General features: G+C 39.1%; 3 protein-coding genes across 9 annotated transcripts in view; 2 read left to right on the forward strand and 1 right to left on the reverse strand.

Moving 5' to 3' along the window:
- The window catches only part of LOC134224264 (1-phosphatidylinositol 4,5-bisphosphate phosphodiesterase epsilon-1-like), a 66,843-nt gene extending 60,351 nt beyond the window's left edge, over nucleotides 1-6,492 (forward strand). For all 7 annotated transcript variants that reach the window (XM_062703593.1, XM_062703595.1, XM_062703592.1 and 4 more), the window contains exon 16: nucleotides 228-6,492. In XM_062703593.1, coding sequence (XP_062559577.1) covers nucleotides 228-2,740 — 2,513 coding nt within the window. In that variant the 3' untranslated portion in view covers nucleotides 2,741-6,492. The remainder of the gene's footprint in view (nucleotides 1-227) is intronic.
- The window catches only part of LOC134224266 (ADP-ribosylhydrolase ARH3-like), a 94,440-nt gene that overhangs the window by 56,870 nt on the left and 11,296 nt on the right, over nucleotides 1-26,274 (reverse strand). The window lies entirely within an intron of this gene.
- On the forward strand, nucleotides 24,009-25,325 carry LOC134224888 (uncharacterized). Its single transcript, XM_062704527.1, has 2 exons — nucleotides 24,009-24,287; nucleotides 24,486-25,325. The coding sequence occupies exons 1-2, from the start codon at nucleotides 24,091-24,093 to the stop codon at nucleotides 24,964-24,966; spliced, it is 678 nt and encodes a 225-aa protein (XP_062560511.1). The 5' UTR covers nucleotides 24,009-24,090; the 3' UTR covers nucleotides 24,967-25,325.

Genomic DNA, 26,274 nt, shown 5'->3' on the forward strand with positions numbered 1-26,274 from the left:
ATAATGAAACCACAGTTTGCAGTATTTCAGGATATATATTACTCCACATTCCCTATCGTTAAACCAATATAATTTTATCACACATTAAGCTAATATTATAAATATGGTTTATTTATGTTATACTTTTATAGTGAGCTTTTTTTACTTTTACATGCGACAATTTGGCTTGATAAGAAAATAAATGGATTCACTTATGAAATAATTTTTAAATTTATTTATATTTGCAGAAAAAACATATCATGTAAACTGGGGATCAATAGATGATAAGTCTAGACATAGTGTGTCCCACGCGAATGTATCTACACCGACAAGGCAACGTATCGAACAGCAACAATTACAACAGCACCAACAGTTAGTTCAATCACAGCAACAACATCATCAATCAGACGATCGATCTCGGAAGCGTAGCAACCAAATTGCTCGTGAACTATCGGATTTAGTTATCTACATTCAAGCAATAAAATATCGAGGACTCAACCCTTACAGCCCTCACAATTCAATGCGTGCCAATCCGAGACAGCAGCTCAAAACCAGCGGTAGTGTAGTTACGGTTGGGAGCATTTTGAAAAACAGTTCGGGAGACACACTAAGCCTTCCATCGTCTAGCCATTTATCGGATAATCTGTCACTCAGTTACGACACATCAAGTATTAGTGGCAGTGAAAGTCATCTACCAGCTCCTGCACGAACAAGAAGTATGCCAAATGCTAACCATCCATGTTACCAATGTTCATCACTGAACGAGGCAAGCGCTAAGAAATTATGCAGAAAAGATCCTTTGGGATTGATTGCCCATACCGAAACCCAATTGATGAGAACCTACCCAGCGGGATTGAGAATTGATTCATCTAATTTTAATCCTGTATTCTTTTGGTCTTTCGGTTTTCAAATGGTTGCTCTCAATTATCAAACAGAAGATATGCCTATGCATATTAATAAAGCTATGTTTGAAGAAAATAATAGCTGTGGTTATGTTCGTAAACCGGATGTTCTATGGAATAGATCTCATCTAATGTACCGACGGTTTAATCCTTTGGAAAAAGAATTCGATGGATTGCATGTAACGCAACTTGTAATTAACGTAGTCTCTGGTCAATATTTAAGCCATGCCACTAGTGGCACTGTTATTCATGTTGAAATTGAGCTTCTAGGAATTCCTATTGATTGTGGAAGACGACGGACGAAACCGGTCAAGCATAATTTATTCAACCCAGTTTGGAACGAGACTTTTTTCTTCAAAATAATGTTTCACGATCTAGCGTTCCTTAAATTTACCGTTTATGAATCAGAATCAGTAGTTGTAGCGCAACGTGTGATATCACTCAAATGCTTTAGGCCTGGTTACCGACATGTACGACTGCGGTCTCCCATCAACCAGCCCTTGAATATGGCATCTTTATTTGTTTACACCCGAGTTGAGGAAGAAGGCTTAGATAGATCGTATGGAGAAATTGATGAACAATATCTTCAACAGCTAAGAACCGCGAACCGAAAAGAACAATTCGACGATAATGAGCCAATTCTGGAAAGCAAAGTTCCTTTACTAAAGCGCAAAACTTTTTTTTGTACTATTTACGACGCAGTACCTAATAATCCATTTACAATTCTCAAAATTACTCAAGAATGCACAACGAAAGATGTTCTCATGATGGTTTTGCAGAAAATGCGCAAACCGAGAACTGATATTGCCAACTATATATTGATAGAAGAAGTGTATACAGGATGGGAAAAGAAGGACAAACGATATCCACCAACGCAGAGAGTATTGGATATGGTTGAAAAACCTTTGCAAGCTCAGGCCAGCTGGAAAGGTGATGGCAGGTTTATACTGAAACGGATTGGCAACGACCCAAGCAGTCGAGCTTGGGTAACTTCGATTCGCCGAACAGCAGATGCCAGACGAGCCTCGATTGCAACCGCTACGGCGAATGATGAAACATCAGGTGAACAACGTCCTGTCTCTAGAGCAGATGATCCATTGGCTTTAGAGAATGTGGATAATTTTCTTGTTTGCGTCTTTAACGTGTCGCACGACATACCGTATGCAATTCTCCGAGTACCAATCAAATCTACTGCGCAAGATGTTCTTGCTCAAGCTCTATTGAAAGCGCGTCGCCTTGATAACCCCAACAATTTTGTGCTAGTTGAAGAACTAAATTACAGCAACAAAAGCAATGATACAATGCAGCGAATTCTGTTAGATGATGAAAATGTCTATACAACGCAAGCGAATTGGAAATCGATCGGACGATTTGTCATTCATGAGCGAAGTCAGCTTACACCTTCAACGATCCGTAAAACAATACTGCCGATCGAAAAAATCAGTAGAGGTTTCAGTATCAGTCGAGGATCGTCATCATCGTCAACTTCGGTGCACTCTTTGGCCTCAAAGTCACCTATCCAGGTCGCACTCAGCGATCCAACGACGTCCAGAATCAAATGTCGCTCCGCTGATGCGACCGCTCTGGGGACAAAACCGAAGCACTCCCGAAATTCTGCATCTGGAGTGTCTGGAAGTGGGGGGTCTGGTGGACGACATAAATATAGTTCGGAGAAAGACACTTCATTTTCAAGCACCAGCAGCAGCAGTAACGCTACATCAAAGTCCGGCAATCGTCGGGAAGTGCACTCTGAGGGTGAAACACTCAGTGACGACGAATCTAAAGAGCATGACATCTTGTCAACAATGTCACGCTTCAAACGAATGTCTATTAAAAAGTTAAAATCTTGGAAATCGTAATTTCAGAAGCTTGTTTGGTAGACCATGTCTTCAATTTTTATAAAATCATTTGAATTTTAAATTTTTGTTGTTAGGAAAGTTTGAAATAAATTTCCTTAGTGTAAATTTGACGCTCGCGATTGAGAATGTTTTCTATGTGTAAAAAAAGAAAACTTTCGGATTATCAGTTGATTCATACAAATAGGTAATTATTTATCGAGCGTCTCGCTAAAGTATGAAACTTACATATACGTCAATTTTTTTTTATCTTTCACCTTTTTTATCCTATTTGATTTGTTTACAGAGAACATGCAGTCTGCTACTAATTGTTATTAAAATGTTGACCCGATTTGCTGACGAAGCCTAAAAATTGTGTGAAAATTCACCAAATGTTGGAAGTTAAAATATACGCCTGGTATATTTTCATTTGATTCTAGTTAATCTTCTAGGGTCCTGTTTGCAAACGAATCAAATGTTGTCGCAAGTTTCGTGGTAAAGGACTTACATTATCTTTTTCAATCCTCTTTCAAACAAGTATTTAGCGTGATTCTGATTTTCCCTTCATTGATTTACAAGTCTAACAGCTATAGAGCCATCATATATTTGTGCTGACCTTTCTAGAATTGAGATTTCTTAGAACTATCAATAATCAACTACTTCGAATAATAGCGTTGGCCTTACATTTCAATTGGAGTCATGCATGCTTTCAACAAATTCGAGTAATTTCATTTTATGACATTTATACAACATATCACTAACACAGCATTCAGCTTTTAACAATTTTGATCAAAATTAGCTGAGCTCATCTAGAGAAAGCTTTAAGGAATATTTTAAAACTACTGTACTTGTGAATGTATATGCTTTTTTGTTTGACCATAATTTGACAAAATCTAGTCATTTTTTGATAGTTCTTAACGTGAAGCCAAGCTTTTTAATTGTTCGCTGAAATGTTTATTACGTTATTTATTGTTAAGAAGCTTAACTTGTGGAAGTGCACTCAACGAAACGCACGCATGTATGGATGGAAAGGACAAATACCTAAAGATAAATAGAAAGTCATCCGAATAAACACATTAAAAATACTAGAAAATATGACAAAGGCAAAACTATGTGATAACTATAAATAATTATGGATAAAGAATCAGATTGACTCTTTCTTTTGTTTTTATTTTTTTATATTCTATACAGTTGGAGTAGCAAACTAGAAAACCCCAACACATTTCACATACACAGTATCTGAACATCCCTCCACAATTTCACTTCACCTAATGAAAAACTTTATAAAAGTTTGCAATAAAAGAGAAACAAATATACACTATCTGCAAACTCATCCTATTCAAATCTTCGAAAACAATCATATCCAAATCATTATTACCAGCCAAATAATGAAAAACGGCAGCCAACCAAATGTAATTTTATATCAAAAATTTCACATTTTAATGTTGTTGATTGAACCAAACCAACTAAATAGAGAACAGTCATAAATAGTCACAGTTGGGAGCCAAATTTACGCTTCATGTTAATTCTATTTCATAACACATACACGAATCATCTCCGCATCAGAAACGTCAGAATGAAAACATCAAGTTGCGAAATAGAAACATTATATTCTTGATGTTTATGAGTGTCAATCTGAAATTTTTACGAACATTTTTGAATTATAAAAGAGAGAAATTAAGAAGTTAGAATGAAAATAGAACAAAAATACAACCACAAAATCGCGAAACAGAGATAGACACAACAGTGTAAATATTGTAAGAAAATCCATTGAGGGAAATTTTTTTTATAAAATGTTTTCTTTTTTATCATGAAATCGCCGCTAATAAATGTGAGACAGCTACTCTATCAAAACTATATTGACAAAATGGAGCATGTTGATAACAGAGTTATTGCTATGAACGACAACACTATTTTTACTATAGGCATTCATCCACCATCAATCCGAGTTTGTAAAAATCTAGAAAGTATTTATTAGCATCATAACACTTTGTAATTATGCAATTTCTGCTGTAATTCAGATAACCCTTCACGAAAAGCTCAGATATACAGTGCTAGTATATTTTTAGCACTCGAGCCATTATTTTAATTTCATTTAGGGTAAATGTTCCGGTTCCTATCAAATGTAAAGGAATAAGTAGCGAATTATTGCTGCTGCCGCAAGTTTAACTGTCTCATATTAATATGTATTTCATATAAATATGGGACAGTTATGCTTGCGACGGCAGATTACTTCTTGCAAATTTCACAGCATTGAGAAGCACATATGTCAGAACCAATGAGGTTGGTGCCTTATTCACTTGTTTTGACATAACATAAACGAGCATAACACGAAAAATGGAATAGTTACCCTAGTGCCATTATAGACCAGTGTATAAATTCATATTGATTAATGGACCGATTATATGATTGGTAGAATGTATATACATCGCCGAATAATTTAAGAAAGCATGCAACATATTATCATTGTATATCAGATATTTGAAGTGCTTCATGCCAATATCATATACATTATATTCACAATACAATAAAAATAAAAAGTCATAAAAAAAACAACGGCGACCTTCAACAACATCTAAGAACAATTTGAGAAGAAGTAATATTCGACAAAGTAAGTCTACTTTTACAAAAAAAGCAAATTTCTCATTTCAGGGTATTGTCACTCGAAAGTGAAGAGAGAAGTTACAATTCTGCTGTAAATACAGTGTGATTAGGGTTGGTTTTCAGTAGAGTAAATGTACATTAAATCGAAACGCAAGCTTTAAATTGCCAAACTTTGATTTTAATCAAAGAGTATCCATAACTATTAGTAAATTTCGGGTTGAACTTTTCATTTTTCTAGCGGACACCCCTGCCCCTTAACTTTGTAAAACAAAAAAAAAAGGCTGGCACGCACGATGCTGATTCCATAAGATATTTTTCAACATAACTTTTTTAATTTTTGACGTACATCATATTCAGAGGTTCACAACTCCAGTCTATTCGATATGCTGCCATTGCGTTATATTTTTAAGCGTGTAAATGATAACAGTTTTTGTGGTTTGCAGTTTTAAATATTTTTTTTACATTTTTTTTAATCATCATTATTTTCTTTGAATCAAAAGCAAACTAAAAAAAAATCACCAGCATCAATTGAGTGTTCCATCATTTTACTTTTAAAGAAAATAAACGTAATTTGAGAACATTAAAAAAGCTTATAATTTTAGAAACACTGACAAGCAACCCTAATCACCCTGTACATATTTGTTCCTGGAAACATTATTGGTTCAATCGCTTTCTTAGTAATATTACATTAATTTGTATTTGAAGGTTCTTTTGTTCTCAATAGAGAAAGAGATAGAGAAAGTCATCGTTAAGTGGTTGAATCTTAGTTTTGGAACAGCAACTTTATATCTTATAAAGATACTCGATAAGTTCGAAATCAGGATGCATTATCTGATCAATTCTAATTAAGATTGGACTATCTTGCAAAACAGATTATGTCCGACCGCAGTTAGCTTTCATTTTCAAAATAAGATGTAGCTATGATCATCGATGATTCAATTGAAAGGACGGATCGTATTGTCAATAAAATGTATAAGTTATTGATAAAATATGAATAATATAATTATTATGTGAATCACAGCAGATAATTAGTTAAACTATCAAAATGGCTTATTCACATTAAAGAGAAAAAAAAACTAAACTAACAATTTTGGAAAAAAAACCAAAACTAATAAGATATTAAAAGTATGAAAAATAAAACAATGTTAACTTTTCGTAGCAAATTTGACGTATGTGAGTGTACAGTTATTAATTTATCCGAAACTATTCTTTGACTTTTAATATTCGTTTGCCACCTTATCGGTTTTTATTCCTCTCGTAGATTAAGTGAACGTAAAGACCTAGATTAAGACGTAGATTAAGTGAACATAAATCACCTCAAAAGCAAAGTTCTTACAAAAATTTTCGACGATTTACAGTCAGTTTTATATACCGTACAAAAATGTAAGACACAGTTTCTCGAACTTAACAATACCGATTTATTCACAACAAACTGCATTCGACAAAGAATACTGCGGAAATTCGTTTCACATGCCTTGTGTGAAAATGGAATATGACACTCGCGATGTCCTGGGAGCCCATGACCGGAACTTATTCTGGATATGTGACGATTGTGCGGACCTGTTTTCCAACGACCATTTTCGAAAAACTGCTTCTCGCTGTTAGCGGCATAGTGACGCTGTTAGTGACATAGCTGAAGGGTGTTGTCAAGGCACTTTCGATTAAGGTTGCTTCGAGACCGATGACCCCTACACACCGAAGCGCAGAAGAGAAGAAGTTCCATCCACCGCAAAAACCTCTAATATCCGTGGAGCCAAGGCAGCATCCGAGCTAGTCAAAACTGTCCCACCACCGGAGGAACTGATTTGGGTCTATTTATCTGCATTTGATCCTTCCACATCGGATAATGACATTTGTACTCTTGTGAAAGAATGCCTCAATCTAGGACCGGATGAAAAACATAAAGTTATTCGTTTAATTCCTAAGGACAAGGATCCTGAATCATTGAGCTTCATCACATTCAAAGTTGGAATAAAAAAATGCTTGAAGGAAGTCGCACTTTCCAAAGAAACTTGGCCGGAGAATGTCTACTTTAGGGAATTTGTGAATTATTCAAAAAACCACCGTCCAGTGATCAGGATCGCGTCAATTATCAACTGATTCCATGGAGATTGCAATCCCTTGTCAGGTATATGTCTTGCCGAAGCCTTAGAAGATACTGCACAACGTTCAAGTGTTGTTCACTTTCAGAACGACTCTAAACGAATTTCTACACCGAGGAGCTGTATTTTACGTGATGATCGCAGTGATAAATTATCCATTTATTATCAGAACGTAAGAGGGCTCCGAACTAAAATCGACGAGCTCTTTCTCTCTGCGTCCGAGTGCAACTATGATGTGATCGTTTTTACTGAGACGTGGCTCAACGATCAAATATTTTCACCTCAACTGTTGAGGAGCAAATATACAGTTTACAGAAACCTACGAACCTACGAAGGCGAACCGGTCCAGGGCCGAAAACCTCATTAATAAAGATATTAATAATAAGTTAACAGAAATGACCAAAACAACTTAAATAGTCTAAAATCGCGAGGCGGTGGTGTTCTGATCGCTATTTCTTCTGACGTCATAAGCTGCGCCGATCTTTCACCGATTGCTTGCAACCTGGAACAGCTCTGGGTAAGACTGACCCTGTCGAATTGTCTAGTCAGTATAGGCGTAATATACCTTCCACCCGATCTTAACCTTCCGGAACTCGCTTCATCCTGGACCGCTCACGTAGTCCCGCCTGTGTTGTGAACGATAAGCGTGCTTTTTTCGAACCTGTTGTACGAGTCCCCGAAGGTTAAGGCGGATCTGGGTAGCGTGAACGATCACATTGAATCGATAAGGAATGTTTATGGAAATCTTCATGCTAATGATCATACGATTTTGCTCGGTTTAGTCTGGACTATGACAGAAGAGGATGTACCTGTCGTTGATTGTGTGCAGTCGCATATCTCTCAGGCTTGTGGCTCTGCTTGATGGATTTAGCTTATTCGGCCTGACTCAAATAAATTGCATTGCCAATAGAAACAATCGTCTTCTGGACCTTGTGTTAGTAAATGACACCACTCTCGAAGGGTACTCAATACAAGAGGCAGCTGAAGCTATGTCTAACTTAGATGCTGATCATCCCGCTTTAGAAATCGATCTATGCACTTCCAAACCGGGTTTGATGCACTTCATCAGATTGACTGGACATTCCTAGATACTCCAGAGATCGATTATGCTGTATCTCGTTTTATACGCATCATGCTCGATACAATAACTGAATTTGTCCCACCTCACCGACCTGCTCGTAAGCCTCCGTGGGGTAAGCTCAAGCGAATAAGATCAAAATCGCTTAGACAGTACAGCAAACTACGCTGCCTGTTAACTAAGCAGCAATTCAATCATGCTAGCTATAATCATAGGATTTACAATCGATTCTTGTACAAAAGGTACACGAAGCGAATACAAGACAATCTGCGAAGGAACCTAAAGCTATTCTGGAGTTTTGTTAACACTAAGCAAAAAGAGGATGGATTACCGATTGAGATGTTCCTGGGAGATCAGTACGTCAATATCGCTGCAGAAAAATGCAATATATTTGGAGCCCATTTTATGGATGCCTTCAACGTATGTCAAGCACCAGCGAGGCAAATTGAACGTGCTTGTCTAGACATCCATGCATTGTGTCTATCCTTAGACAGCTGCAGATAACTCCTCGTCAAGTTAGTTCAGCCATTAGTAAACTCAAATATTCCTCCTCAGTCAGCCCTGATGGCATTCTGTCAAGCATTTTCAAAAGGTGTAGTGAGGCATTGATTTTACCGTTAACAATACTTTTCAACCATTCGCTGAGTCAGTGCAAGTTTCCCTCATCATGATGGTTTTATGCGATGTTTCCAGTGCATAAGAAGAACGATAAGAAAAACGTTGAAAACTATCGAGGCATCACATCCCTATGCTCCAGTTCCAAAATTTTTGAAATCATCATGAACGACAAACTATTTGCGGCGTGTAAAGCACATATATCTCCGGATCAGCATGGATTTTATCCTAAAAGGTCAATTGCAACTTTTGGACATAAAACCCCCCCAAAAGATGAAATTTTTACTAAAAAAATTTTTTTTAGAGGAAAAAAATGTTCAGAACCCCCCCCCCACAATTTTCTGGCTACACAACTGTGTACAGGGGATGTCCAAAATAACTGGGATAGACAAATTTTGGCATAATTAGATGTGTTGTAACTATGTCAAATATTATCCGATTTTAACAATTCAGGGATGCCTGAACTAGAAATTAACGTAGTTTCACCGTAAGTCCATGGAACCGACCATGGATACCGGAGATACTCCGGGTTTTTCGAAGGTATGTTCAGAACCGTGACTTTGTGGTAGGTATTAGGATAAGTTGTGGTTAAAAACAGAATAATATTAGTAACCACAAATAAAGTAGGTCTCTTCCTGATTAGAACCATATGTTAAAATTCGAAATCGGACCAGGATAAAGTGAGATCTGGCCATTTGTTTAGAATCGGTGCCGAACCAGGCCACAAATTCATTTGAATCAAGCTTTTTGACCGATCTTCCATTATGATTACATTCCGACGGTTCATTATTCATGGTTTTCTATCAGGAAGCGAGGTATGAATATAAAATGGACCATTAATGGCTTTGACCACTTCCGGGACCAACGGATTGTCCCCGGGGAACCTGTAGAAGGGGACATTTCAGTTTTAGCGCCAAAACTGGTCATTCGACGGTTCGTTTTTCATGGTTTTCTATCAAAAAGCGAGGTATGAATATAAAATGGATGGTATATATGGGCGCCAGAGCTAGTCATTCGACGTTTCTTTTTAATAGTTTTCTATCAGGAAGCCACATATGAATATGCTTCTTCCGGGACCAACTGATTGCTCCAGGAGAACCCGTAGGTCCCGGAAGCGGTCAAAATCATCAGTGGTCCATTTTATATTCATACCTCACTTTCTGATAGAAAACCATGCAAAACTAACCGTCAAACGACCAGTTTTGGCATTAAAACTGAAACGTCTCCTTCTACAGGTATCCCTGGGGGACAATCCGTAAGTTCTGGAAGCGGTCGCAGTCGTCAATGTTCAATTTTATATTCATAGCTCGCTTCCCGATCGAAAACCATGAGGAACGAGCCGTTGAATAATTAGCTTTGGTGATAAAACTGAAATGCCTCCTTCTACAAGATCCCCAGGAACAATCTGTAGGCCCCGCACAGTATTTTTTAACCCAGGAATTCGTGATCGAAAATGTTTTGGCCTTGAAAAGTTGATTTTAGAGGCCCAGTGACTTCGGAGAAAAGTTTCAGTATGTTAAGCTCCACTTTTTGGAAAAAATTTTTTTGACTTATCCCCCTAAAAGTGAGATGGAAATTCTCTTTCCTCCAATTATGAAGATATGTACATCATTGGTGTCTTCGAGAAAGTTGAAGAAAAAGTTTCTACGAAAAATTTAGTTATATAACATTTATTTCTATCTGCTATAGAAGTCGAGATATGAATCATTATTTATGAACGACTACCAAAAATCAGGTTTTTCGTCAATATATTTTTTAGATTTTTCAAATGTTCGTCGCGATAAAAAACATGAACCTGTCGAAGACAGTTTCTTCTTATTTTCAATATTGACGAAGTTATTGACGACTTTTGTTCAAAAATGAGTATTTTGACATTAGCTGCATACATTTAGGGGCAAATGGGGCAGAATTTTCCTGGATTAGAAAACACTGTGCCCCGGTAGCGGTCAAAATCGCCAATGGACCATTTTATATTCAAACCTAGATCCTGATAGGAAACCATGAAGAACGAACCGTCGAATGACCAGTTTTGAAGCTAAAACTGAAATGTCCCCTTCTTCAAATTCCCCGGAGAAAATCCGTAGGTCCCGGAAGCGGCCAAAGCCGTCAGTGGTCCATTTTATATTCATACCTCACTTTCTGATAGAAAACCATGCAAAACGAACCGTCAAACGACCAGTTTTGGCACTAAAACTGAAATGTCCCCTTCTACAGGTATCCCTGGGGGACAATCCGTAGGTCCCGGAAGCGGTCAAAGCCATCAATGGTCTATTTTATATTCATACCTCACTTCCTGATAGAAAACCATAAAAAAAGAACCGTCGAATGACCACTTTTAGCATTAGCATTAGCATTGAGCAATTCGCACAAATTCGTACGTGGTACAAGCCAACCCAAGTAGCAAAATTAATTTTATGATGCACTTGAAGCACACTTCTAGACTTGTGCATTAAAACCACATTTAAAGCCAATTGTCCTACAAGCTTGCTTCAAGACAGCCATAAAACCACTATAAGACGAAAGAGGCCCACTCTTGAGAAGGTGTTCAAGACCATTTTCCAAGGTTCGCTTAAAACTTGTTAGTTTTATCAAAGTGAGCTTATGATGGCATGAAAGATCAGCATAAAACCCTTTTAGGATTACTAAGGAATTTGACAGCATGTGTTTTCGTTATCTAGATCCGCTGATGTTTATACTTGTTTATATTGAATTTTGTCTGAACCAAATCGAACAGTATCTCATAATGATGAAAATTATTATGGATACGTTGATAAATTGAAACTTAATTGCATTGTGATCGTGTAATTCCACATGCCACAACCACTTTGTCGATGCTTTTCCGAATAAATGTAACAAATATTGAATGCGCCTTATTTATATTGCAAGATATAATATTATTTTGAAAAACTATTTTTATTTAAAAAATTGTACATACCCAAAAAAATAAATTTTGCTCTACTTTTTATTTCGCAGATGTAACAATATTTGTTTTATTAGTTTTATCATAAACCATCATAAGATTGGATTAAAACCACTTTATCTCATACAAAACCTGTTAGGTTTATGCAGGAGCATGATAAATTGTACTAGATTTATCGCAATCTTGACGAAGCTTAGTTTGTCCTGGATAAAACTAACTAGTACTGGTCAAAACTAAGAAGATTTATTGAAGAGCGTTATAAGTTTGGTGCTTTCATTATAACATGTTGTTTACAATTCCAACGAAAACAAGTCGTTCATTTGGAAAGAGTTCGCCGTTAAATATTTACTAAACTAAATATCTGCACAAAATGCTGAATTAAATGAAAACTCAATAGGGTTACTGCTCCTCGGGTTCATAATACCTATCTATCTATATCAATAACAATCGAGAACAAATAATTGGAGCGCAAAATGTTTTGATTTTCATGTTTGTGATGGTTTTCAGTAGTGGGCACGCATGATTGCAATAAAAAAACGACACAGATTGAGCCGAAATCATCCGTTTTGCGAATATTGTCATATAATAACATGCAATTCAACTGAAAAAGAAATGCATATAACTTATTTATTTACCTGCCAGTTAAACATCTATAGGGTTATTTTTAATCAAAAAGTAAATGGTTAATACTTCTTTATTAAAAATAAACCAGCTTCGAAATACGAGTAGAGTTGATAGTTCGATAATGATTTTTGGTCGCGATTTTGCAACAATATGTTAAAGATTTCAAAAATCTATCTTGTAAATACTTAACTTGCCAGTATTTGTTGCGTAGCTCAACCGCTCGTTGAAAACTGGAAATTCGCCTGTGTATTGTACCCAGTTGGTTATGATTACGAACGCCCAAAAAATCGAGAAAATGTATTTTAAAGAAAATTCATCAATCATATGATAAATGGGAGGATATGAAATCTGCCTGATATTGGAAGATCAAGACAGCTGATGCAGCTGGTGGTAAATTTGATCCGATAGAAAGAAAACTGCAGCTGATGATCCGATAGAAAGAAAACTGCAGCTGATGATCCGATAGAAAGAAAACTTCGATAGAAAAAAAAACAGATGCTTGCGCAAATGGAGTTTCCATATATGGGATAAATTTACATTATTTTTGCCTTTGATCCACTTGTTTTTAATTTATACACTTGTTTGCGTCCAATTTGACATTATGTTTTGTTTGTTTTGATGTATTCTTCAACAAGAGCACTTTCTCCCACTCAAAACCACATAGTTTTAAGGAAGTTTTATAATGGCATTTTTAAGATCGTTCTTTCTTAATGAAGAGTACCATAAAACTTTCTCAAAACTATTTGGTTTCAATTGGGATATAGTGCTCTTGCTGCATAATTTATCAAAATAAACAGCTTAAGATGGACCTGGAGCATATCATAAAACTATTATAAGAGAATTAAGCTTTGAGGTAACTTGGACTAGATGAAAACTATGATAAAACTCTACAGTTTATGCGAATCCTTGATAAAACTGCAATAAAACTTGAATAAATCCAAATAGAATTCAAAATGTTACTTGGGAAGACTATTGTATGAGTAGCATCAATTTCATCCGTTACCTCAGGTAATGATTTGGGACTAATCATTTACCTCTTAGATGGAAGCAATGCACTCTCCAATAGTTGAGATCTGTCCTGGCCACGTCCTTGCGAATGCTGAGGAATGGGAAGGATGGTTAGTTTGACACCTACTTAAGAAGGATGTAGAGAACTCTACGACCTCGCATAGGTGCCACGGAAGGTTTTGGGATTGTGTGGAAGGTTATAACAGTAGGAATCGTTTTGGTAGAACGTGAAACACAGAAAGAACTAAGATAGAAATACAAAGTAGGAAATGGACGAGCCTGGAATTGAACCCACGACCTCCTGCTTATAAGGCAGAAGCGGTAGCCACTAGACCACCGAGCTCGTCTCACGAACCGTCGAATGACCAGTTTTGGCGCTAAAACTGAAATGTCCCCTTCTAAGGTTCCCCGGGGGCACGCCAGCAACTTTAGGATCCGTCTTTTTAATTGGTTTTTAATTATTGACGTCTCAGAAAACTTTTGGAATCATAAAGATCATAAAGATCGGTCAAAAAGCTTGATTCAAATGAATTTGTGGCCTGGTCCCTTTTAAAACTCCCGATCGGCACCGATTCTAAACAAACGGCCATTTTATTTATTTATCATCAGACTAAGGCCGGAGTGGCCTGTGCTGCATTCAGCTCGGTCCATGGTTGCACGTCGCCAATCACGCAGTCTGAGGAGGCTCCGCAAATCGTCCTCCACCTGATCGATGCACCTTGCCCGCTGTACACCTCGCCTTCTTGTTCCCGTCGGATCGTTGTTGTTGAGATCCATTTTCACCCGATTACTTTCCGACATTCTGGCTATGTGCTCGGCCCACCGCAATCTTCCGATTTTCGCGGTGTGAACGATGGATGGTTCTCCCAACAGCTGATGCAACTCGTGGTTCATTCGCCTCCTCCACGTACCGTCCGCCATCTGCACCCCACCATAGATGGTAAGCAACACTTTCCATTCGAAAACTCCCAGTGCGCGTTGGTCCCCCACGAGCATCGTCCAGGTCTCGTGTCCGTAGAGAACTAGGGTAGAACGTCCTATCGTTGTGGTATGCCCTAATGTTGCGGTAGTGTTAAAGTAGTCCATTCTGGATATAACACCATTGAAAACAATTGTGGGTACGCTAAAACTCTTCGAATTAACGACTAGAACAGCTTTTGTTTGACAAAATTCCGTTCAAAATGATGAAAAATCAACATTTTTCCGTCTAAGACGAATTAAGTACTGTCCATTTAATTCCACCAGTTAATTTTCGTTATCTTTGCAGATACGTATTTCGACCACAACTGTGTGGTCGTCTTCAGTGTCTTGTACTTGACTCGACTTAGTCGAGTCAAGTACAAGACACTGAAGACGACCACACAGTTGTGGTCGAAATACGTATCTGCAAAGATAACGAAAATTAACTGGTGGAATTAAATGGACAGTACTTAATTCGTCTTAGACGGTTTAATACATTCCACTAAACGAGCTTAAAATATTTTTCTGAATTTTTTTTCGTTAAAAAATTAAATCCCTTGAGCCTATTATTGCGGTAGTGCTAAGGTCCTATTGTTGCGGTATCGCTCTCCATAAGAATTACATGCAATACCGCAACAATAGGACTGACCTTAAAAAAATATCGCAACGATAGGCAACTGCGTCCTATTATTGCGGTAGTTTGTTTTTATTGTGATAAAAACAAAACAACATAAGTTCAACACAATTGACGAAATATTTACGAAACTATAGTTAACGAGCATCCTTTACAACTACTACAATATGGAAATCGACCAACACCTGTTGATTTTTGAAGAATTTTTGTAATCAATTTTATTTTGACACGGTGCTTAACCCCTCCATAATAGGTCGTTTTACCCTACCGGTCTTATAAGCGTTTTGTAGATAGTCAGTTTGGTACGGCGGCGAACTCTATTCGATCGGAGCGTCTTGCGGAGTCCAAAGTACGTACGATTTCCAGCCACTATGCGTCTCCGAATTTCTCTGCTGGTATCGTTATCGGCGGTCACCAGTGAGCCCAAGTACACGAATTCTTCAACCACCGATAGAAACTCGTGGTGGGTGGCTCACATTGACCTCTCTTGAGCCTCTTCCTATCATGTACTTCGTCTTCGACGTGTTGATGACTAGTCCAATCCGTTTAGCTTCGCTTTTCAGTCTGATGTAGGCTTCCTCCATCCTCTCAAAGTTACGTGCCATGATATCAATGTCGTCAGCGAAACCAAATAACTGGACGGACTTCGTAAAAATCGTACCACTCGTGTCAATCCCTGCCCTTCGTATTACTCCCTCCAAAGCGATGTTGAATAGCAGACACGAAAGACCATCACCTTGCCGTAACCCTCTACGCGTTTCGAAGGGACTCGAGAATGCCCCTGAAACTCGAACTACGCACATCACCCGATCCATCGTCGCCTTGATCAACCGTATCAGTTTATCCGGAAACCCGTTTTCGTGCATTAGCTGCCATAGCTGGTCCCGATCGATTGTATCATATGCGGCTTTGAAGTCGATAAATATATGTGTGGGCACATTGTATTCACGGCATTTCTGCAATACCTGACGTATGGCGAACACCTGGTCTGTGGTAGAGCGTTCACCCATAAATCCCGCCTGCTACTGCCCCACGAACTCTCTTGCAATTGGTGTTAGTCGACGGCATAAAATTTGGGAGAGTACCTTGTAGGCGGCGTTCAGCAATGTGATTGCGCGGTAGTTGCTACAATCCAGCTTATCGCCCTTTTTGTAGATAGGACATACCACACCTTCCATCCTTTCCTGCGGCAGAACCTCATCCTTCCAAACCTTGGTAATTACCCAGTGCAGCGCTCTAGCCAGTGCTCTCCTGGAGAGTTGGTCAATTCCAGGGGCTTTGTTGTTTTTCAGCCGGCCGATCTCCTCCTAGATTTCCTGGAGATTCGGAGCCGGAAGTCGCATGTCCTGCGCGCGTGCTCCTAGGTTCATTACTATACCGGAACCGTTGTCTGCCATATCGCCATTCAGGTGCTCTTCGTAGTGCTGCCGCCACCTTTGGATCACCTCACGCTCGTTCGTAAGAAGGTTCCCGTTTATGTCCTTACACATATCGGGCTGTGGCACGTGGCCCTTACGTGAACGGTTCAACTTCTCATAGAACTTTCGTGCGTTATTAGCGCGGTACAGTTCCTCCGTCTCTTCACGGTCTCGATCTTCCTGCTGGCGCTTTTTCCTCCGGAAAATCGAGTTTTGTCTGTTCCGCGCCCGTTTGTATCGTGCCTCGTGCGGTGTTGCAGCAATCTCGCCCATGCTGCATTCTTCTCCTCAACTAACTGCTCACATTCGCCGTCATACCAGTCGTTTCTCTGATCCGGAGCCACCGTGCCTAGTGCAGCGGTTGCGGTGCTTCCAATGGCGGATCGAATATCTCTCCAGCCATCTTCAAGAGATGCTGCGCCTAGCTTCTCTTCCGTTGGGAGTGCCACTTCCAGCTGCTGCGCGTAGTCTTGGGCTAGTCTACCGTCTAGTAGCCGCCCAATGTTAAGCCGCGGCGGACGACTCCGACGCGTGTTGATCACCGTCGAGAGTTTTGAGCGCAGACATACTGCGACGAGGTAGTGGTCGGATTCAATATTCGCACTGCGGTAAGTGCGTACGTTCGTGATGTCGGAGAAGAATTTACCGTCGATTAGAACGTGGTCGATTTGGTTTTCCGTTACTTGATTAGGTGATTTCCATGTGGCCTTGTGGATATTCTTGCGGGGAAGAAAGTGCTTCGGACTACCATTCCGCGGGAGGCTGCAAAGTTTATGCATCGTTGGCCGTTGTCGTTCGATACGGTATGCAGACTATCCGGTCCGATGACCGGTCTATACATTTCCTCCCTTCCTACCTGAGCGTTCATGTCACCGATGACAATTTTGACGTCCCGCAGTGGGCATCCATCGTATGTCTGCTCCAGCTGCGCATAGAACGCTTCTTTCTCGTCGTCGGATCTCCCTTCGTGTGGGCAGTGCACGTTGATGATGCTATAGTTGAAGAAACGGCCTTTTATCCTCAGCTTGCACATCCTTGCGTTGATTGGCTGCCACCTAATCACGCGTTGGCGCATCTTTCCCAGCACTATGAAGCCGGTTCCCAGCTCGTTGGTGGTGCCACAGCTTTGGTAGAAGGTAGCCGCTCGATGCCCGCTTTTCCACACTTTCTGTCCTGTCCAGCATATTTCCTGCAGCGCTACGACATCGAAGTTGCGGGGATGTAATTCATCATAGATTATCCTGTCGCAACCTGCGAAGCCTAGCGACTTGCAGTTCCATGTTCCAAGCTTCCAATCGTGATCCTTTATTCGTCGCCTAGGTCGTTGCCGATTGTATCGAGTCGTATTATCTTCTATGTCGTTCGTAATAGTTGTTTTTAAAGGCGGCTTATTGGGCCTGCGTAAACCTCCTGTCTCGTCGGAGGGCCGTCGTGTCAGGGCTGTTTAGCGTCCCACCTAACACCAGGACTTGGGCTTGTGCGCTTTGAGCAGCACACGGTCGCTTTGGCGGAGCCTACTTGCGGATACATGCAGCTTTTTATAGAGGTTTAACAGGGCCCACTGTCAAACCCCACCACATCCTAGGCAGGCGCCACAACTCGTAGATGGCCTGGGGAGGGATCGTCAAGCCCTTGGACATAGTCCCTGCTGCCCCTAGAAACGGCCATATCTCACTTAATTCTGGTCCGATTTTGAATTTCAACATATGGTTCCAATCCGAAAGAACTGTTTTTAACCACAACTTATCCTAATACCCACCACAAATTTACGGTTCTGAACCTACCTTCGAAAAACCCGGAATATCTCCAGTATCCGATGACCATGGGCGATTCCATGGACTTATGGTGAAACTACCTTAAATTTCTAGTTCAAGCATCCCTGAATTGTAAAAATCGGATAATAATTGACGTAGTTATCTAATTATGTCCAAAATTTGCCTATCCCAGTTATTTTGGACATCCCCTGTATATGGTTGTGAAAAAATTGCAAGACTGCGAAAATCTGCAGCTACTTCTTGACTGCCTGTGTGAATGGTGCTCGAATAACTTTCTGACTTTGAGTGTAGACCGTAGACAACAGCCCATTAGCTACGATTATTCAATCACAAATCAGGCTCTCTCTCGTGTTTCGCAAGTTCGTGATTTGGGTGTTACACTTGATTCGGCACTCACATTTCGCATACACTATAACGACATGATCTCTAGAGCCAACCGGCAGCTCGGGTTTATTTTCAAAATAACTAAAGAATTTCGTGACCCGCTATGCCTTCGATCTCTGTTCTGTGCCTTAGTGAGGTCAATACTCGAATCGAATGCCGTTGTATGGTGTCCGTATCAAGCTACTTGGATCGCTAGGATCGAAGCAATTCAGCACATTTTCGTCAGATTTGCTTTACATGGTCTTCCCTAGCGTGATCCTTTCAATTTGCCATGATATGAAGATCGCTGTAGACTTCTTGGAATCGAAACCCTTGAGCAAAGAAGGAAATGCTCACAAGCTGTATTCGTTGCAAAAATACTGTTAGGAGAGATCGATTCGCCGACCATCTTGTCTCAGCTGGGCCTATATGCTCCGGAGCGGGTCCTTCGACAACGAGAGTTTCTAAGACTTGATGCCAGGAACACCGAATATGGATTACATGACCCAATTAGGTTTATGTCAAGGAGCTTCAACGAATTTTACGAGCTTTTCGACTTCAACACATCTGCTGCAACCTTCAAACATAGACTTCAAGTCAGTCGACATGGACCAGAAGGTGAGTGAATGTCCATACACCTCAATAGTGGAGAATTTTTCTACCTTTGTTTTTTTTCTCAATTGCTACGGACTTCTTCAATGACGGGACGAGATGAGAACTGCGATGAATCAGATGAACTACATGGACTAGGATGAATATTTTATTATGATAAGGCCGATACAAATATTAAAAATCTATTTTGTCTTCCCTCCCTCGGATATTTATTGCCAAAAAATAATATTTTGAGGGGGCAACAAAATAAAATTCGGATAATTTTGAGGATTTTCAAAACATTCTTCAACAAATCCGAGGTGTTTTTTTTAAAGCAACAAAACTGCATACATATAACATTTATTGGGTTAAAATTCAGTCATTGTAGAGGCTGATCGACAAAAAATGAAACTAATCTGATCGCTAGGAATCGAATTATTAATCCTCAAACATGACCATTTTGTATAAAAAAAAACCAACTTAATTCACCGAGTGGACCGACAAGACACCAACCTTATATGGCGGTTACATAGTTCGATTCCATTTTCTTAATAACTTTCAAACGCAATGGTTGATCGTTATCAAATTCAATAGTGATCAACTAGGGTTTGTCCCCCATCGAATGCAACTTGTTGCGAGAAAATCGGTTAAGAATTTGTTAAGAAAATTATTTTGAGCTTTTTAGTTTGTCTTCACTTGTTATAAGACGAGTTTGACCTTACAAGTTACGACCTTACTGTTGAGGTCGAAATACGTATCTGTCAAGGTACAATTAAGTGGTGGAATTAAATGGGACTGTACAAACTCGGCTCATGACAAGTGCGGTTAAGAATTACTATATGAAAAAGTGGCTAATGTTTTTCGGCACACACAGATACACACGGACAGACAAAGATTTGTTCAGCTCGACGAGCTGAGTCAAGTAATATAAAACATCATGGGTCTTCGAAACTTCTATAAAGTTCGATTTTGGAGTAAAATGATAGCTTTTCGGTACAACTTTGTTGTACGAGAAAGGCAAATAGTAAAAATGTTATACTTATTTCCTCCACTATATAAGAATAGTCTAAAATAACACTTAAAGATGGATAGATCTCGTTTTTCACATCGTTTTGACTTCATTTCTTTATTTATTTTATACATTCAACTGACCAACATTGGTTTTATTCAGTGGCGCCGGGAGTGGGTGGGACAAGTAGGACATGTCCTACGCATGATTTTTTCTGGGTGGGACAGTCAAAGCATTGTCCTACCCATGATTATGGTAAAAACATATGAAGTCATTGGCTGGCAACAACTAGTGTATAAGCAAGGTGAACTTAGAGTCTCGTATAAAGTTAATCAGAGTCTTAACAATAACCATATAGATTTCTTTGATCATAAAGAAATAGACTACTGATTGCTCTTTAGAACTTCGGGCGCTTTCTTCTTCTTCTTATTGGCATTACATCCCCACACTGGGACAGAGCCGCCTCGAAGCTTAGTGTTCACTAAGCACTTCCACAGTTATTAACTGCGAGGTTTCTAAGCCAGGTTACCATTTTTGCATTCGTATATCATGAGGCTAGCACGATGATACTTTTATGCCCAGGGAAGTCGAGACAATTTCCAATCCGAAAATTGCCTAGACCGGCACCGGGAATCGAACCCAGCCACCCTCAGCATGGTCTTGCTTTGTAGCCGCGCGTCTTACCGCACGGCTAAGGAGGGCCCCTTATAATTCCCAATCTTCTTAGACCTCTTAGACTTTCAAGGTTTTCCAGAGGTAAAATAGAAGTTGCTGAAATCTGCAAATGCGATTAATTATTTTTTTAGAAGTTACGATAAATAAATCACGTTTAAATGGATTATTAGAAACCCACGGACCTAGAGGCGAGCCAGCCAATGGCTACAAAAAAAAAATCAAATTACGTGAGTATTCTTTCCGCGAGATCTTTTCAAGTCCTGATTATTTCTAGAATAGATTATATTGCAAGTATGGCTGCTCTATATTGAAATGGATTTCATATCAGCACGGGACAGTTATGTTTGCAGCGGCAGTATAGGTAGAATGTACATCGATTTCTTACCACCAGAACTGTTGTTCAAATCGGATTCAAGCTCGGTGGATCCAATCGAGCCCATATTTTGCACAGTTGGTTGGGGTCCTAAAACGATTCAGAAAAACCTTGATCTCACTTGATCGGACGAAGTTTGCGTTTTTCCATACAACTGCGCCCCACTCTAGTATAAATGTCCAACTAACCATCAGTTCCATTCCAGCATTCACAATGGCATGGTCAGGACAGATCTAGACTGTTGGAGAGTGCCTTACTTCCTAGAGGAGGAAGTACAAGTAATTAATTCAATATCAATATCTATGGTTACGAATGGCAGTGATGCTTCCATCATACAATAGTCTACCTTTGTAACATCTACGAATTCAAGCAAATCGCTCAATGTTAATACTAATACCGGATCTGTTGCGTAATTCAGCATTTCCTATTTGTCCTACCCACGACTCAGAACGTGGATGCGCCTTTGGTTTTATTGAACTACTTATGACTTTTAAAAAAAAATTTAAAAAAAACAAAATAGCATCACTTTTGTTTCGTGTTGAGCAACCGGAAGTCAAAATTATAACCGGAATCGTGAATTTCTGCTATGGTCGTGAAGAAAAAGTAATCTTCTCCGGGAAGACTGCCGGAAATTCCGAATAAAGGCTGGTTTACAGTTCGGAAAACGGTGTCACGGAATTTGGTCCCCCATGTAATCTCGAAGGGGCGAGAATTCATTTCCTTGTCCAAATCGTCAAATGAATGTCAAAATCGTCTCTCTCATTAAACAAAAAAAAAATCGTTAAATGACAATGTCCATTTTAATCCCGCCCCTTTGAAAATGCATGGACGATCAAATCCCAAGACAAGACACGTTTTCCGAACAGCCCTAAGGGAAAGGGTGATAGCGGAGGAAAACGAACCAGCAGCCAGCATTCATCACTGGTCGAATCCAATGCGGAGACGACCCTTTCGGATACTGTGTTTAGGATGTTTAGGACATATCCGGCGCGGAAAATGAATAATGGACAGACAAAATCGGTGAGCGAGTTTCAATTAAATTATCGCATTTACTCACCTGTCTTATTCTACCGCGTAATTTAAAATAAAGGAAATATTTAGATACTTTTTGCTTTAAAACACCACTCAGCCAAGGAAACAAGTGATCAGCGAATGTAAAACTGCTAATGTGCCAATGACAACAGCATTGTCCTCTCTTGTAAATGTTGGGACAAACTTAATTGCAACAACAGGGTTGTTACGGAGATCCTGAAATATTTTCCGTGCCAAATCCGCGCCGACTAAAATCAAATCCGCGCCATTTCCGCGCGACATAAAATCCATTCCGCGCCAAATCCGCGCGATCCACGATTAAATTCTGAGCAAACACACGTGAAACATCAAATTTCTATCAAAGTTCTTTTCTATAATATTACTGATTTCAAATATAATTTTAAACTGAAGCTTTACACATGTTTATTCCAAATTTAAAATAGGACTAAGAAAATCGGTTCATAATACCCTTCTAGATTCACCGCTAGAAGTACTGAAGTCAAAACTATTTCAATAAGCATTGCTTTTTAGATGAGATGATGATTTTAGCATGGTTCGTTCTGTTATTGTCAGTGGATTTTTTGTTGATCGAGCTTTATACAATTCGGCACAAGATGCACTGATATACAAAGAATGATTAGGCCGTATTTGATCATAATTGATTATAGATAAACTAGGCAAATAATAAAAAATCTCCAAAAACCGTAACTTCTTCTGAAGTAATAAATAATGCAACTTTGTTGTAATTATTGATCACAAGACAAACTTGCGTGAAACAATTATTTGAATTCGTATCAAGAAACAAATAATACAAAATCTAACATAGTTGCTCAAGCTCCGTTGCAATTTTTTTTTCGGAAATTCCAGGAATGTTTTCATAAATTTCAGCAGAAACTTCTTTCGGAATTTACCATAAAATTTTTCGTAAACCCCATCAAAAATTAGTGCGTTATTTTTCATTCAATTCTTGTTACAAGTTCTCTAGTAGTTCATGCAGAAATTCCAACAACACTTAAGTGAAAAATTTATTCTCAATGTTTTACCATTTTTCATGGAATTTCCGTTAATATCTCCAAGAATATCTACTCGAAGCGCAGGTTCAACTTAAAAATTCCTGTGATTTATCTTCCGGGAATTCTAGGGGAAATTTTCCTACAAATGTTGACAGAAATCCAACTGCTATTGGAACTGCTGCAGAAGTGGCTCCAAAATTGTCTGCGGAATTACTTCCGAGAACTTCTGTGGAATCCAGATATTCTTACTAAAGTTCCCCTGGGAAATTATGCGGAAATTCATTTGAAGCTGTCACCGCTCCAAGAAATTCCGCGGATTTTCTTCAAAAAAATTCATTATAATTTTTCGAATTTCAAATGCTGTAATTTGGAAATTTATTTACAAGGAATTAATGCAAGGATCCTCATAAGGTCTGCTGGTAATCCTACACTCACGTAAATAAAATATGGAAATCCATAAGTTTTGCCTTATGAAACAGCAGAAGTTCATTCCATAATTGATTCATAAGGCTTCTATGTAAGCCATAGTCATTCGAATAAATTACATAATTATGCCTTATGAAATTCAATATGTTGCCTCATGAATAAAAATCATAAGGTAAGCTTATGGACCAACATGTCATTGATGGTGTTCATTCAAAGAAAACAATCAACGTCATTACTTTTTTCTGCAACCCGATTGACCACGATTTTTCTTCAACATTCAGTTAATTTGCAGATAATTAACACGATATTACCAGTAGCGCGATTTGGACAAACTTTTGGCAGCGGATGCAGGTAAGATATTGCTCAAAATACTACAAACATATCATGGAATAATTCCGAACGAATCCGCTGACTGCTTCCGCTCATGAACAAAAATTCTGATCTCCCATGTTAAAGATCTGTTACAGTTCTTCCACGGTTGTCCAGTTGCTTCCATGGTTGCGTGTTTTAAAAATATTTAACCTTCAATAAGACTTTCGGTTCTTCCAGATTTGACGGGTGCGACAACGGCACGTGGATGGAGGCCTCAAATAAGAAGCTGTTGGCCCGTTGCTTCCTGTCCAATGAAGCAGAACGTCAGCTTACCTGGTTTGTCCAACACCAGCATACCTTGTGCCCTGTTAATACTGCTCCACATGCGTCTCGGTATCATCGGCAAGGCTTGAATTTCTCGACACGGACGTGCATCCCCAGAACTATAGTAGAGCTGCCCATCCAGAGTGACTGGGCAATAGGGCACTTTGGATTTTCAGCACATTCTGGTGGTAAATACCTCGTAGTGGTCCGGCTGCAGCTCCCGTTAAGGAAACGAAATGAGTTTTTCGTAAAGCTAAAACTGGACATGGGCCGCTCGATTGATATCTTTCAGGAGGAGAAGTGGGTGATCACGGACAGCAATGGAGAAGACTGTTCCAGATATGACTGCATATCCAAGTCCATATCCGACTTGAAGGCTGGTTTACAGTTCTGAAAACTTGTCACGAGATTTGATTCCCCAATGCATTTTTAGAGGGGCGGGATTTATGGGAATTGGGCACGGAAAAATCGAAATTTCCGCCCTTTTGAAAATACATGGGGATCAAATCCCGTGACACGTTTTCCGAACTGTAAACCATCTATTAAGGAGGCGTACTATTTAGCGAAGTTTTTCGCGCCTGGAAGATGGTTGATTGGAAGTCTACGATTTGATGAAGTATCTCATCTTAGAGGAACGCATCTATTGTGGTCGATCGCGTTCGGAAATGTATTCGTGCAGTTGTTGCATGGAGACTGGGTTAATAACACGATGCAGATCGAGATCCAAAGTTCCCCGAAAGATTGGCATGACTAATGAAGCACACCGTATACTATGTGAGTGATTTGTATAGGATCCCAAGCAACCAAAAGTTCCATTAAAAGTACGTTTTTCGCATAATCAGCTTGACTGAGCTAATTACGCCAAAAACGTACTTTTAAAGGAACTTTTGGTTACTTGGGATATTGCTGAAGCAGTCGAGGGTAATCCACGTAGTGGTGAATACCTACAAAAGCGCAGGAAATTGTTTGGGAAATGGTTTGTTAAGTGGTACGTGTCGCGCCGTACATCTTTCGATCGCGAAGATCAGTGCGTGGCAATATTTGGCAGCTTGCTTGGCAGGGTTCCTACTATAGACTAATGGAAAAATGAAATAAATAAATATTTGCTTCCAAAAATACTGTATGACCATTTTTATTTTTTAATTCTAATTTTATTTCTAATTGAAACCTTGAAAATGAGCATATGCTGAAAGTACGTATTTCATAACGAAACTTATGAAATTTCATAAGGTTAGGCAATGAAAATATTAAGGTAACCTTAAGTTAAGCATATGCCTCATTTTAGGCAGAGTTCATTTCAGGTTCACTCAGTTTCATAAGGCAACCTTATGGTTTTCAATAAATGTTCTTGTGGCGAAATTTCATAAGGCAAGTTAATGAACTTCGAAAGGTTTTTTTCGGCAGTGTATACAAATACTATCGGATTTATCCGAAAATAGGTATCGCGAAAAATCCTCCAAAAATAACTTTTGAGAATAATCTTCTAATTTTTGAACGACTTTCTGCGGAATCACTTAATAGAATGAGGCATCAAATCAAAGAACATTTTTGTCTTTCAAATTGTTGTATAACCCCTTACTCGTTCTAGATGAATGCTATGAAAGCAATTTTTTTTGGTTGGGGCGTAGAACCACTGCGGTCATTGAGTTGAACTTTTGTGGTGTACCCCTGATTACTCTTAAATATGTATTCGCATCTTGTA

Source organism: Armigeres subalbatus, chromosome 3 (assembly GCF_024139115.2).
Source record: "Armigeres subalbatus isolate Guangzhou_Male chromosome 3, GZ_Asu_2, whole genome shotgun sequence".
NCBI lineage: Eukaryota > Metazoa > Arthropoda > Insecta > Diptera > Culicidae > Armigeres > Armigeres subalbatus.

What these genes read in the sequence shown, in the direction of transcription:
- LOC134224888 (XM_062704527.1), top strand. Translation starts at nt 24,091, where the DNA reads ATGAATAAAAATCATAAGGTAAGCTTATGGACCAACATGTCATTGATG. An exon ending in ACTTTTGGCAGCGGATGCAG is followed by an intron (nt 24,288 to 24,485) that starts GTAAGATATTGC and finishes CGGTTCTTCCAG; the next exon opens with ATTTGACGGGTGCGACAACG.